Source organism: Podarcis gaigeae (assembly GCF_964106915.1).
Source record: "Podarcis gaigeae genome assembly, chromosome: 13".
NCBI classification, from domain to species: Eukaryota; Metazoa; Chordata; class Lepidosauria; order Squamata; family Lacertidae; genus Podarcis; species Podarcis gaigeae.
Genome location: NC_139689.1, coordinates 22,305,633 through 22,320,529, shown reverse-complemented (window position 1 = coordinate 22,320,529; position 14,897 = coordinate 22,305,633). Strand labels below are relative to the sequence as shown.

The 14,897-nt window shown below is 46.9% G+C and overlaps 1 protein-coding gene across 1 annotated transcript; it reads right to left on the bottom strand.

Moving 5' to 3' along the window:
- Positions 1–646: 646 nt before the first annotated feature.
- On the bottom strand, positions 647–3,375 carry LOC310829703 (claudin-9-like). The gene has a single exon (XM_083708443.1). It carries the CDS (start codon positions 2,697–2,699, stop codon positions 2,043–2,045), a length of 657 nt encoding a protein of 218 aa, XP_083564569.1. The 5' UTR covers positions 2,700–3,375; the 3' UTR covers positions 647–2,042.
- Between the last annotated feature and the right edge of the window lie 11,522 nt (positions 3,376–14,897).

The following is a 14,897-nucleotide window of genomic DNA, read 5'->3' as shown; positions in this document are numbered from 1 at the left end:
TGAAATGCCTTTCACTCACCGCCTGCCAACTCTAACAGATTCGGGAGTAGGGGTGGGACTTCAGAGTCCAAAGGGGCACAGCTATCAGGCAAGTGTGAGCGCCAGGACCTGCTTGTTTGACGATGTATACCAATGATGCTGTCCAACACTTTAGTCTTCAACTGGTGGGTTGGGACCCACTACTTGCTGGTGTCAGATAGGTTATTAATAATATCACCACTATAAAATATAGAATTGGAAATATATGTAAGAGTTCCTGTGCCTCCATTTCATAAGAGCCTGAGAAGGCTGGGGGCTTTGCTAAGGAACCACCTTGAATGGCAGGGCATGAGTTAATGAAGCGGTGAAGAAGAGTCCTCCTGAGCTTATACAGAGTGCCTTTCCTCAGAAATAGCCCCCAAACAGGGAAACTTAGAGCTTCTATGTCAGACTGAGTGATGTGTTATATGCACAAACTCCTGACACACTCCACCTATTACAAATGAAGCACTTTTCAATATATTTTCAATATATTCCCTATCATCCTCCCCACATTTGTTTCTGTGTCCCCCCCTCCCCTCCCTTTGTAATTAAGCTTTGCTCTCACTTTCCAAAAGGTCTGCAGTCCCCTTTCCTCACCCCAAAAATAAGACCAGAGACAGATAGGTTACAAACATTTATCTTTTTTATCTGAATAACACAGTTTTCAGTAACACCACACAGACCTCTGGGAGGGAGTGATCACAAAAGGGAGTCCCATTTGACCCCTTCTTGCTCAAGGGAAAAGAGTTACCTCAGGAAGTCCCCCCCACCCCACCCTTTCCATAGGAAACCTGTGAAGGGAAAAAGGGGGGCAGGGCTGAGAATCCTGTTTCCCACCGCCATTCCAATAACAGAGGGGGGTGGAAGCCAGAACACCTGGGTTCTCTTCCCAACTCTTTGAGCAGAGGGGAGCCTAATGCATCTGGGTGTGTGAGAGAGACATAGATTTCCTCCTTGCACTGTCTGAGGCAGGCTGTGGTAGGGAGCAACAGGGGCAAAACATCCTCATCTGTTTGTCCAGGCCTCTAGGAGTAGCCAAACCTTGACAAATTATTAACCAGCAAGCAAATAGCACCAGTCCAAGGCAAAAGAGGGTCAGGGTCTCCTGCCACATCCTGCCTAGCCCCCCTGCACTCACCGAACCAAGGCTCTTGTTCCTCACTTCCCATTTTATTCTGCTATTCTCACACAAGCCTTGTGAGGAAGTCGTGCCTTGCCTCCATTCTCCACATCCCTTGTGGTCTCTTTGTTCTTGATATGCCAGGTTTGGGTAGGCTTGCTTACCCTGCCCATTTCTCCTTTGATTAGTTTCATTTCCACCCTCAAACCTCACCCCGTTAATTCCCTCTTTTGTTTCAGCCATGTCAGCATCCATTCGCCATTTCCAATATTAAAAACCACTTGTTCTCTCACTCTCCGTTTCCCCCTCACTTTTTGTTCCTGACGAAACTTTTTTGCATGAGCTGGTTCTTGCAGCAGAGCTGCTTTATAACAAACAGACAGTCCTCCTCAGTGTTTCCTCTTTCTCTCATATTTAATTTCCCTGCCTCTTCTCATGTTTCTGCCTGCGTTTTGTTTGTTCACAAGTGCCTCTCCGTTCTCTCGCTTATCTGCCCCTATGCCTCCGTTCCCAAACAATCATTTGCTGGCTTAGCCATTAACTTGGCCCGTATTATCCTTGTCCCATCTCCCTGCTCTCATTTGCTCAGTCTCCTCAGGTACAGTTTCTGCATTCCAGTTGTGTTTGCTGCCCCACTCATCTCTTTCCTAATTGTTTGTTCATTCTCTCACATATCCGTTTATTTGTTCATGTTTGCCCCTAATCTCCCACCCGCTCATGGTCTCACACATACACCTGTGCATGTGCATGCAACTGAGAATTGCCAGATATCACGGCTCAACCCATACCGATTGGCTTTGTCCCATTTTCCCCGCTGAAAAAGTCCTTGGGCCAGTAACTCCTGTCAGGGTTTGGGCCTAGCAACATCTGGCAAGTCTACCCTCCCCCCAACCACAGCTCTTCATACATAGTCCCTCTTGTCAATCCCACTGCCTGGAGGCGCAGTGGATCTTGCCGGGACGGAGTACCCAATGCGGGCTGGGTAGCGGTCTTCCCGCGGCGGGCAGGAGCAACATAGAAGAGACCCTCCGAGCAGCAGCAGTGCGGAAGCTGCCCAGCCAACATAGAGGGCGGCCCCCAGCTCCCTTTTCAAGGCCTCCACCACCATTGGGTTGTAGAAGTCGCGGATTATAGAGTTGGCCGACCAGCACACCGGGATGAGGGTCAGGAGACCCGAGATGATGAAGAGCGCCCCCGAGGTGATGACGATGCGTGCCTTGGCCCCCTCGTCCTCCACGCAGTTGGTGCACTTGGCTCCCACGATGCCCACCAGCAGTGCCAGGATGGCCAGCAGCACAGAGACGACCATGAGGGCCCGGGCAGCTTGGACGTCCTGCGAAAGGGCCAGCATGGAGTCGTAGATCTTGCACTGCATCTGCCCGGTGCTCTGCACGATGCAGTTCATCCACAGCCCCTCCCAGATGATCTGCGCCACGACAATGTTGTTCCCGATAAACGCGGTGACCCTCCACATGGGCAGGGCGCAAGCGATGATGGTCCCTATCCAACCAACAATGCACAGGCCCATGGCCAAGATCTCCAGCCCTGCGGAGGACATTGTGAGCAGAGACTCGCTTTCTTAGCCTGCTGCAAGACACGTACTCCTTCTTCCGCCACCCTCTGGGAGGGTCGGGGAACACACGTTTTACCGGGCGGCAGTGTCCGAAGGCAGGCCGTCTTTTACAGGGATCAATGTGGGTGAGAATTCAAAGACACACAATCTTCAGAGTAAAGGATGCTGCAATGGGAGATAACGTATTTCCCCAAAGAGAAGCTTTGGACAGTAAGTCCTGGAAGGATATTCCAGCAACTTGTGGGCCCAGGAAGAGGATTTCTGATGGGGCTCCTCTGCAAAGCCGAGTCTCTTTATCGGACCGGTTGACGACACGGCTACAAAAGAGGCCTTCTTGTGTTACCTGCGACTGGGGATGCCAGCCTGGAAGATGGCAGTCAACAGCATCCAAGAGATGGTCTCTGATGTGGAGTCGTCCAGGGATACCTGTCCTTTTATGAGCTTGGCCGGACCAAAGCCAGACAGGTGCGGTTGAACCAGCAAAGGAAAGAGGCCCAGGAAGAAGCTGCTAGCGATGGTGGGAGCTGGACAGATGCTCTGTCTTCTCTTCCCCTCCCTGGTTTCGGCAGGCTGCTTGTTATTGAATTTGCTCTCCTTCACAGGTACCTGCTGTTGTCTAGAAGGATCCCGTGGGAGCCCGTGCTTAGGGACAGGGAGGGGCGGGTTATATGAACCCCCAACAGGTGGGTGGGAGGAGCAGGCAGCCCAAGCCGAGAAGGGCATTGGGGGTTCCATGGTAACGACAGAATGGGTGGTGGTGTCGAGGAGAGAGTTTGAATATTTCTTTATTTTCTGTTGGCGAGTTGGGAAGCTGCCCGTTCTAGAGGGGAAAGGGTGGGAGGGGAGGAGAAGGCTGAGAAAAACAAGCAGAGGTGGAGAGAAGGAGGGAGGTGGGGGGAAAGAGAAAGAGCGAGTGATCAAGCGAGAAAGGGAGTTTCTGTGGTTGAATTCAAGAGGCACAGAGAAGTGGAACCTATCAGATATTCCCCGTGCCAGCCAACTTCACGCTGCAGCCTAATGAAAGAAATGATGAACATGCAATATATGTAATAATGATGATGATGATGATGATGGAAAGGGTGCCTAGTTAGAGGCACCCACACATCCCATATTATACCCATTGCACAAATGCAGCTCCCTCCAGGGTGGTGGGGGTCAGTGGTGGGGAAAACTTGTGGCCCACCAAATGTTTTTGGATTCCAGCTCCTCAGGCAGAATGGCCAATCTTCAAGGGAAATGGGTATTATAACCTGGGGAGCCAAAGGTTTCCCATCTGAGGTGTGGGTGAACTTTGCAATTGAGACCCTGTACACTTGCGTGGGCAGAGCCAAGTTCAAATCCCCAAGCAAGTAGTAATAATAATAACAATAACAACAATAATAATAAAAATAAAATTATTATTTCTACCCCGCCCATCTGGCTGGGTTTCCCCAGCCATTCTGGGCAGCTTTCAACATAACATTAAAAACAGAATAAAACTTCAAACATTAAATACTTCCCTAAACAGGGCTGAAGGTGCGATGCTCAACGGACGAAACAGGGCAAGTCACTCAGTATCAGCCTAACTTCATGTGAAAATGGGGAGCACAGGAACGTAGGCCTCTCTAAGCTCTCTGGAGGGAGGGTGGGACACAGATGCCAGAAATAATCAGCATTTGTGTGTAGCCTCCTTTCACTTGTTGCCATAACAAAGCTGTTTCAAACCCAATCCTAAGCAAGTTTGCTCCAGTAAAACTCACGGAGTGGGACTCAGGCTGGGTTCACTTCCCTGTTTACTCCGCATCCAGTGTGCTCCCACCACTGTTTTGGAAAGTGGTGTGCAGTACACACGATGATAACCATAATCCACACCCCTCCCTTCATTTTGTATGATGCACTGCTTTGATCTGAATTAATAAAAAGCACGACCTAGGACTCAGCTATACAGCTGCAAATAAAATGTTTTTAAATGTGTTGTAAAGAGCAATGTACAAATGTGACACTAGATGGTGACAGTGAGCTATGCCGAATTAAGTGTATTTTTCAAAACTTTTTTTTTTAAAGCATTTTCACAGCGTTTTTAATGCGTGTGTAGATTCCACCTTAGTTGTGCTTTAATGTATACAGGGCCTTCCACAGCTAAGTGGCTGCAACATTTATTGCATGGAAAGGTAGCCCAACAATAATGCAAAACGCAACAATGCATGTTAACTCTAGAAAATAACAGCAACCCAGTTAGTAGTCCACAACACGGGCATCAAAATAATTTTGGTGGCCTTTTGAAGCTATGATAGGAAAACAGTTTTATGCCTGGTTTTTATTTCTGATTAGACCAATCAGATCTCCTTAAAATAATCCTGAGAGGTAAATAGCAGTGAGGCAAATATAGTAAGTAATACATAGCACTTCAAAGCATTCATATTCAGGCAGGAGAGGAAGTATCCACATGTCTACTAAAATCCCTACAAAAACTTATTTGTTTTCGTTTTCATTTCAATTAAAAACATTGAAGAAAGGAAGTCATATGCAGTAAAACAAGCAAAAATATCATTTGTATCTAAACAAAAGTGAAAGCAAAATAAACAGATGTGTTGTTGTTTTTTAAAAAAACATTTTAAAATTAAAAGTCAATAGCACTCCAAAAACAATGGAAAACTAGGGTGGCTGGAGTAACCCATTCAGATGGGTGGCATATAAATAATAAATTATCTTTAGTAGACTACTAATGATACTAATACATAGTATCAACTACTAATAGCAGTAAACATCCACAGCATGCTTGGTTAAGGCAAGAAACTAACAGGATTAGGCGGTCTAAAGGGGTTCTTTTGTCTCCAGGTCAAAAACAAGTCATGTTATCAAACCCTGATAAAGAGCAGCTTAAGCACACATAACTCTGAAGGAGGTTGATAATGTGGCAACCGCAGTTGATAAGAAGGAATTTTTAAAAAACAGTAACCATGGACAATTTATTTTGCCCAGTGCATTTTCAAACAGTTTGTAACCTTAGCATAGCGGTTTCCCTCCAAACAAGAGATTACTCTTTTCTGCAATAAGCAAAGGAATCTGTGGCTTCCACATGCAGCTGGTTTACAACCCCTATGATCCCTGACCATCATCCATGCTGGCTGGGAACACCCGAAAGATCATATCCTCTCTTAACTACTGAATCACTGTGTTCTGCAGGTGCCATCTTATCACGAGGACATTTCTACACAATATAGGAATTGGGCCTTTAGTGTAGTGGCATCTGCCCTTTGGAATTCCCTCCCCTTGAATATTAAGGCAGGTATTGTCTCTGTTGGCTTTTTTGTGCCTACTGAAGACCATCTTCCAACAAGGCTTTTAAGTTGAGATGTTTCTTGCTCTGCATCTGTGTTGGCATTATTTTCTTGAGATATTATTATTATTATTATTATTATTATTATTATTATTGCTTTATCTCTTGCCGTTTGCTGCCCTGGGCTCCTTTGGGAGTAATGGCGGGATATGAATTTAATATGTAAGTAAGTTGAACAAAGGGCTGTGGTCTAAACCACAGAGCCTAGGGCTTGCTGATCAGAAGGTCAGCAGTTCAAATCCCCGCGATGGGGTGAGCTCCCATTGCTCTGTCCCAGCTCCTGCCAACCTAGCAGTTCGAAAGCACATCAAAGTGCAAGTAGATAAATAGGTACCGCTCTGGCGGGAAGGTAAACAGCAATTCTGTGCGCTCTGGTTTCGCCAGAAGCGGCTTAGTCATGCTGGCCACATGACCCGGAAAAACTGTCTGCGGACAAACGCCGGCTCCCTCGGCCAGTAAAGCGAGATGAGCACCGCAATCCCAGAGTCGTCCATGACTGGGCTTAACGGTCGGGGTCCCTTTACCTTTAAGTTGAACAATAAACTGACACCTAGAGGGCCACACAACGTCTCCACCACTGATCTGGAACAACATAGTGGAAACCCCTGGAGCTCCCTGCTTCCAACCTATAGCAGGTGCTAGAGCAGGCTCAAACTGACAGACCATCACAGAATTCAGGAGTCACCAGGCTACTCTGAGAATCTCCTCAAAGAAAAAGGAAAAGATAAACATGCCCACATTTTACAGATAAAAAGTGGGGCAGATGGTTGGTAGATTGTCTGCTCTGAATGGGGTTACACTCCCTCTGAAGGAGCGGGTACATAGCTTGGGGGTACACCTGAATCCTTTGCTGTTGTTTGAGGCTCAGGTGGTCTCAGTGGCCTGGAGTGCCTTCCATCACCTTTGGCTGGTGGCCCAGGTTACACCCCCATCTGGACAGGACAGGGAGGGTAAATGACTTTGCATGAAGCAAAAATAAAAATACAGATAATCAATATTCCAACTGGATAATTAAAAAAATAATAATTAAATAGCTGCAAAGGCCTGTCAGCATAAAAAAATATTCAGGAAGCAATGGCGTAGCCAAGGGGGGGGGGTGAGGGGCAGCTGCCCCCCCCATCAAAAAAAATACAGTACATAGCTAACTGAGATTCTTCCCCTCCTCAACAAAAGTCCTGTCCCTCCCCCCCAACAAAAATCCTGGCAACACCCATGTCAGGAGACACCTGAAAGTCAAAAGTGAGGATGCCTCCCAAATCTCTGCTAAAAGAAATTCCACAGCATGGGAGTAGCAATGCTAAATGTCCTGTGTTTTTATTACACTGTGTGTGTTTGTTAATTGCGTTACCAATGCCAGAATGTCTGTGTTATCAACAACAATTGATTTACCTTTCTTTTTTGAATGGTCACTGCTAATAACATAATTACCACTGTCTGTACTTTCTGCACTTCATTTCCTTCTGATCTCACTGTTTGCAACTCAGGATAACACTTTGAGCATCTGATAAAGTGGGCTGTAGTCCACAAAACTGTAACACACACACACACAAAAGTAATCTAAAGGTGCCACAAGACTCTTGCGTGGTTTCTGCTGCAACTTGACTACACACTCTGACAAACCAGGGTGAATGCTTACCTCCCAGGTCTGAGCACAGGCTTCGAAAACATGCAGAAAACCCTTGCCTCACACTCCGCGTAGTAGATACACCCTCTGACCTGGAAGATAATAGAACTGCAGAATGGAAGGGACCCTAAGGATCATCCAATCCCACCTCCAGCAACGCATGAATCCTGCACACAGCCATCCCTGGGTGGGCTCAAACCACCAACCGTCTGGTTAACAGCCAGATGCACTGACCTATCGTGCCACAATGTGTGATATATATGGCAGCAGGAAATACCTACTCAGTAACAAAAGGAACTCTGTATATGTGCTGAGATACTCTCTCCTGTATTCCTAGTCTGCATGTCCAGAGCTGAATGTGTTGGGTTTTTTGTAATTGAAATATTTACAGCCTTTTCCTCAGGTAAAAAAGAAGAAGTCCAATTAGTATTGATAATAAAAATGTATGGATGCATGTAATTTACCGGTATTTATTTAATGCAGTGGGTTAAGGCAGAGTTTTTCAACTGTTTCGAGTCTACGGCTCCCTTGACCAACTACATTCTTTCTGCGGCACCCCTGTGGGGCTCAGGAGCCCAGTTATGTCACCCCTTGCCTGCAGAGCTGTCAGCCTCTCACCCTTTTTCGAACACCCTCCCTTGTGGAGGGTTGCCTCAGCCTTCCCTCCTCTCCCATCTCCCTGGGAGTCCTCCGGGCAGCCGCTGCCACAGCCCCTGGTCTCTGAGCTGCCCCTCCCCTGCCCCAAAGAGAGGTGCCTCCTCACACTGCCCCACAGGGGTCTGGGACTTGTCTTTCCATTCCCAACAGCAAGGGCTGGCGGACTGGCTGGCTGGGCTCCCTCACCCGCTTGCTTGCTTACTCCGAGGCCACCTCAGCTTTTGGCAACCAGCACCCCCTGGCCAACCCCAGAGGCAGCATTTGCCTGGGGAGCTGGTCAACAGGGCTACTGCAACCAACAGCTGCATAAGCCTTTGGGAGGCAGAGATGCAAGAGGGCATCAGAGGAGAGAGAGGGAAGGAAAGAGGGACAGAGGCCAGTGTTGCCCATGGCACCCCTGACCATCATTCAAGGGACCCCAGGGTGCCACGGCACACTGCTTGAAAACCCCTGGGTTAAGGAACCCCTGGACCTTTAGATATTGTTAGGCTCGTGTCTTCTACTAGTCCCACCCAGCATGCTCAATAGTCAGGGATGATAGGAGATATATTTCAGGAAAGTAGGCAGGAGGTGATGGTTTCACCACTCCTGATTTAACATATTTGTTTATAATCCCACCTTTCCTCCATGGAGCTCAGGCCAGTATTCATTGCTTCTGCCCATCCCCTCATTTTTTTCCTCCTCACAACAACCCTGTGAGGTAGGATTAGACCAAGAGAGACTAGCTGGCCCAAAGACTCCCAGTGGGGGCTTCACGGCTGAAGGGCAATTTGAAGCCAGGTGTCTCCTCAGCCCTCAACAGCCTAACCCCAAGTTCCTCCGAAAGGCTGCCCCTCTCTGAAATGTCTCCCAGTAGTTCTGCTGGGCCTCTCCAGGCTTGACATGCAGGTGAGGACAGCTGGCGCAATACAGGTGAGTTCTCGGAGGAGGGTTACTTGAAACCATCGCCCGCTGCTGGAACAGGCCAGAGGGGAGGGGGGAGCGAGAAGAGAACACCGCCAGGAGCTCGCTTAGTAGGTCATTGCTGCGTGCAACCGGTGCCCATGTTCCAGTTTCGCAGGCAGATAGGATCGCGTTGTCAAGGGAGATGGACTGGGCCCGAGAACAAAGGAAGGCAGTGAAGGAAAACAAGGAGGCCTGGAGCTGCCTCACCTGGGACAGATCAAGTGTCCTGCCACCTTGCCCTCCCCCCCCCACTCCATCCCCATCAACAACCAGCTCTACAGGAATGCTCCACCTGGTGTCCTTGTAGTGGGGCTGCACACCATCTGAATAGCATCGCCAGCTTTCTTTTATGCTGCCTCTGAGTAGGTGTAAGTGTGCCTTTTCCCCGACTGGAACAAATTAGCAGTTGTGTGCGTGTTGTTGGTTTTTTTTTAAGGCCCCAAGGAGAAGGGTCTTCTAAGCATCTGAAGAGTGCTTTTCCGCTTTGATAAAAGCAGCTTAAAAAAAAGATCACTGTAAAGTCTATAGTCAAGCACCACCAAGAAGGCAGGAACATGCCAAGTTTGCACGTTCCCTCCTCCTGCCCCCTCCTTCTTCCCTTCATGCATTTCAGCAATTGGCAACTTCAAATCCTTGTCCAAACAGGCAAACAATGGTTTGTGCTCACTCCCGAGCACAATGTGGAAGACACATTGACCCACCGACATTTGACAGGCGGGATAAAAGCAGGGGCATGGCTGCAACATTGGGCGCATGAACAGGGTCTGAGCTCTCGCCTGCCCACCTCCGTCCATGGTTTCACATTACAGTGGTACCTCGGGTTAAGTACTTAATTCGTTCTGGAGGTCTGTTCTTAACCTGAAACTGTTCTTAACCTGAAGCACCACTTTAGCTAATGGGGCCTCCTGCTTCAGCTGTGCCGCCGCTGCATGATTTCTGTTCTCATCCTGAAGCAAAGTTCTTAACCTGAGGTAATATTTCTGGGTTAGCGGAGTCTGTAACCTGAAGCATATGTAACCCGAGGTACCACTGTACTGAAAGTTCTTTTTCTATATTTGCTGCAGTTCCTCATTCTTCGATTGCCTGCCCTCCGCTAAGCTGCAAGTCAAAAAGCGGGTTTTTTTCTTTGGGCTAAGGAGAAAGACATGATCAACCTGCAACATAATAGCAGCACAAAATATTCCTCAGGAGCTACTGGGTCTGATGTGGGAGGTTGTGCAGCGCATTGCACCTGCAGCATTTAATTTTACATGGAGCTCGGGTCTTAACCCATTGCCAAACTACAAATCTGAGCACCCTTAACAAACTACAGTTCCCAGGGTTCTTTGGGTTAAATCAAGTGCTTTGAATGTGCTTAAAAAGTACGGTGTGTATATGCAGCCAGAGACAAGACACATCCACTCCTTACTTGGAAATGTAACTTCCAGAGACCCTGGGAAGGAAGGTGATGCCTGAAGAATGAGAACCATGGCAGTTCACAGGAACAAGACTTTTAACAAAGCTGCCCCCAAGGCAAAAATAGGGGCAATGATTTACCAGGGACAGGCATCAAAGGAAAAAAAGAAAAGGTCTGTCCCTGGTGAACAGGGAGGGTTGGCAGTGCATATGCAACCAGGGAGGAGAGAAGGCAGGAGACCAGAGCTCATAGTCAGCCGTGATGTCTTTGTGATTAAAAAATAAGAGACACCTAGGCAGAAGCCATAACATCAAAATGCCTCTACTGTTTGCATTCAAGTTGGTCTTTATCAGAATCTGTAACTTTAAGAACTGGTGACAGAGCTTGCTTTCCCCCTCCTCCCTCCCCATCCCTTTTTCCTTGGGTATCATGTCTTTTAGACTGCAAGCCTGAGGGGTAGTGACTTTTTTACTACTGATCTTTGTAAGCCACTCTGGGTGTCTTTTTTTCAGCTAAAGTGCAGGTTTTTTAAAACAACAACAATGCCTTGAATAAATATTAAGTACCAGTAATTGTCTTCAGACAGAAGTAAAAAAAAAAAAAAAGCAGTGGCCCTAACTATGTTCTTAGGAATCAGGAAAGGGGTGTGTGGAAAAGACCTGCTTCTTTTCTGAACACTGCCCATCCCTGCTGCACCCTCTGATATCTCATGTGTGGCTTGTTTGTTTTTTAAGCATCTTGTAGAACAGAGGAAAACAGGTGTGGTTGTTTTTGGTTTGACACAGAGACATCTTTCTCCAGCTTTATGCCCTCCCTGTTCCAGTGGCGTAGCGTAGGGGGTGCAGGGGGGGCCGGCCGCACCGGGCGCAACATCTGGGGGTTAGGGTTAGGGGGCGCAAATCCACGGGTTAGGGGGCACAAATTACTTGCCTTGCCCTGGGTGCTGACAACCCACGCTATGCCACTGCCCTGTTCTGACAACTGGCTGGAAGAAGGATAGGGCAATGGGATTCTGTTCAGTCTTTCACATCTCTGCAGAAGCAAGACGGGAAGCCCACCTGAATGAGCATCTCAGCCCTAGTGACAAATCATCAAATCAAGGAAGGGAGGAAGTTTAGCAACTGACCAAGTTCAGCAACAGAATGACAAATTCAGAGCTGATGAAATACAGTGGAACCTTGGATCTCGAACGGTTTAGTTGACGAACAAATCGGCTCCCAAACACCAAAAACTCGGAAGTAAGTGTTCTGGTTTTCGAACATTTTTCGGAAGCCGAACATCCGGCGCAGCTTCCGCTTGAGTGCAGGAAGCTCCTGCAGCCAATAAGAAGCCGTGCCTTCGTTTTCTAACGTTTTCGGAAGTCGAACAGACTTCTGGAATGGATTATGTTTGAGAACCAAGGTACCGCTGTATGGTATTAATAGCATTTGTCTTGTATTCTCTATGTATCTGGTCAGTTTTTGTTTTAATGTCTAGTTCACTGTGAAGTTTTTTGAGAATGTACTTTATTTTATAAGGTAATGACTGTGAACCTTTTGTTTTGTTTTGTAGCTTCCCCCCTTTTTTCTCCTTTTATTTCTTTTATTTCATATTCCTTACTGGATTGCTGTTTTAAGTTCATGTAAAGATAAAAGTAAAAATCCAGAGCAGACTACCTAACAAATCCTAAGAAAACTGGGAAAACAAGCTCCTGAGAAAACTGAAAAGTGATTTACTGCTGGACATATGCTATTCCCAAAATCCCTATCTTGAAAGGAAGAGTGAAATCAATGAGTCACCCAAAGAAAGAAGTGCTGTAGCAATGGGGAAGTGGGGGGTGACTCCCACAGCTATGTGAAAGGAGGCAAACCCTCAAGGCATGCGCTGACTGGGCTAGGGCATGACCTGGGCTGAGGGCCAGGAGGGCGGAAGGGCTGAAGGGGAGGCTGAGGCAGATTTTGCAAGTCAGGCTTGAGAGACACCAGCAGGACTTGGAAGTCTGAGCCAGGCTAAACAGAGAGAGGGATGCCAACATCCACTGACAATCTTTTTTTGTTCCAAGAAATGTGGGTTATTTCCATTATTAGCTCTTTCTCTCCTAAATGGACATAATTTGTTCATGTTGCTTTTTACAGCGAATCCATAATGATGTACAGAACCACTGGCAAAGCCATTTACGCCTCCAATGTCTGTTTTCCTCTCTCCAACCTAACCTAACCTTCCTTCCTTCCTTCCTTCCTTCCTTCCTTCCTTCCTTCCTTCCATTATCCCTTATTCTTTCTTTCCCTCTTTATTTCTTTGCTTCATTTGCTGCCTTTCCAAATACTCAAGGCTACTTTAAAAACTTCCTTTAAAAGTTACACTAAATAATTAAAAACAGAATACCTGAATTTGTGGAAGGGAAGGCTGTCAGTGTCTCTTAACCATAGTGTGCCTTTCAGTACCAACTGCTGGGATGAGGAACAGGATCACACCACTGAGAGGAGAAATCTGGATTAGATAGGGGCTTTGGTCTGCTCCAACAGGGCTCTTCATAAGAATGTAAATTCAAAGGCGCAAAATTAAAAACAGTGACAATGGAAATCAATTGCATAACTGAAAACCTCCACCCAAACCCAATGCCTTTAAAACCCAAAAGGGCTTTCATTAGCCTCTGAAAAGCTAAATGTTTATGCACTTGCTTTAGGGAGGCATTCCAATTGCCTTGGGGCAACTGCTGACAAGGCCCTGTTTTGCATTTCCTTTGTGCAAGGTGATGGGGGCGGGAAGTGACTCAGTAAGGCCTGGTGAGCAGCATTAACACACTGGATTTTCACAGGAGGGGGGTTCTGGCAGGGAGCAGCAGCCTTTGCAAGCCTAGGCGCTGGAGGGCTTGAGAGTTCAAAGTCTGCAGCTTGAACTTTGGCCTGCTCAGAGGTGGGCAGAGGCATCTCTTCCCTTTCACCAGCAGGGATGGATGTAGCCAGACAGACAAATAATATTTAGTTTGGGAACCATGTGTCCCAAGCCTTCCTTGCATGCCCCCCATATGCTTTGGCAGAAGCCCATGGATTTGGGGAGAGGGAAGAATGGATATGTAAGCCAAATGCAAAGAGGGCAGGGGAGCGGTCAGGGAAGGAGAGTTTGGGATGGGGTAGGGCGGACAGCCTGGGCAGCCAATCAGCAACCTGACCACAGTTTAAGGGAACATGGAATTAGTTCAGTTCTGTGGAGTTTTGCCAAGATGAGCTCATTCCCCAGACTCTGCCCTCTACTCTGGCCACAGAGTGTAGTCTAGTGGGCAAGTTTCCACACCTTCCAAAATTTCAAAGATGAAAATGAGGGCATGCTTTTAACTCTCATACTGGGAGTTACTGCCCCCTCCACTCATTGGCCATTTATTCAAGTAATTTATAATTTATATCCTGCCTTGACTCTGCTAAAAATATAATGCTGGGGGTGGGGGCTGAAGGCTCTTGGTCTCTCTTTTCTGAATGATGTATTCATTCACTCTGCAAATGTCCATATTGGACTGTTTTGGAAGCCAAGGAAGTGCTTGTTCTTTTTGTTAAAAAACAAACTAGAAAAATATAATTGCCCTAGAATAATAGATGATCAAAAGTTCAAATGCAGATATACATATACATGCACCACACACTTCATCCAGTGACGTGAGGCAGAAAATCTTCCAGTGTTTTATTTTTCGGTGGGAAATATTTTTGCTTCATGAGTTCATTAGTAGGGCAGGTGCCAAGTACAAGTACAGTATATCCGGCAAGCTTGGAAGTTTTCAGCATTTTTAGCTTGTTTACACGTTTAATTAGTGGGCTAATTAGATCACTCTCTAGGGCCTGGATTTTAGGGTATCGTTTTGCACTGGAAAAAATTCTATCTCACTATTATTATTTGTAATGTATACTCTTGGAACACTTTCCAGAAATTTTTCCCATTTGAACATTTCTGGAAAACCCATATCATTGACTTCATCTCACCAGCTTCTTAAGTTTTTCAAAGATAGGGCAGGCCTGGCAGCCACAGGTGATCATGACTTCTTTGCAGGAGTGGCGAGTAAGGCCCCTTTTCTCCCTTCCTGAGTCCATTTTGGTTTCCATGCTGGCTGCGGAGGAAGAGAAGGCCCTTCCAAAGCTGTGCCCCTCTTCTATCAGCCTGCTTTAGAGAAAGGCTCTTCCTCTGTAGCCAGGAAGAAGAGATGGGCTATTAGCCTCTTAGCAGGCTAGATAGAAACATGTGTAGGCTAATAAATTATTTGGGCTTATTTATAAG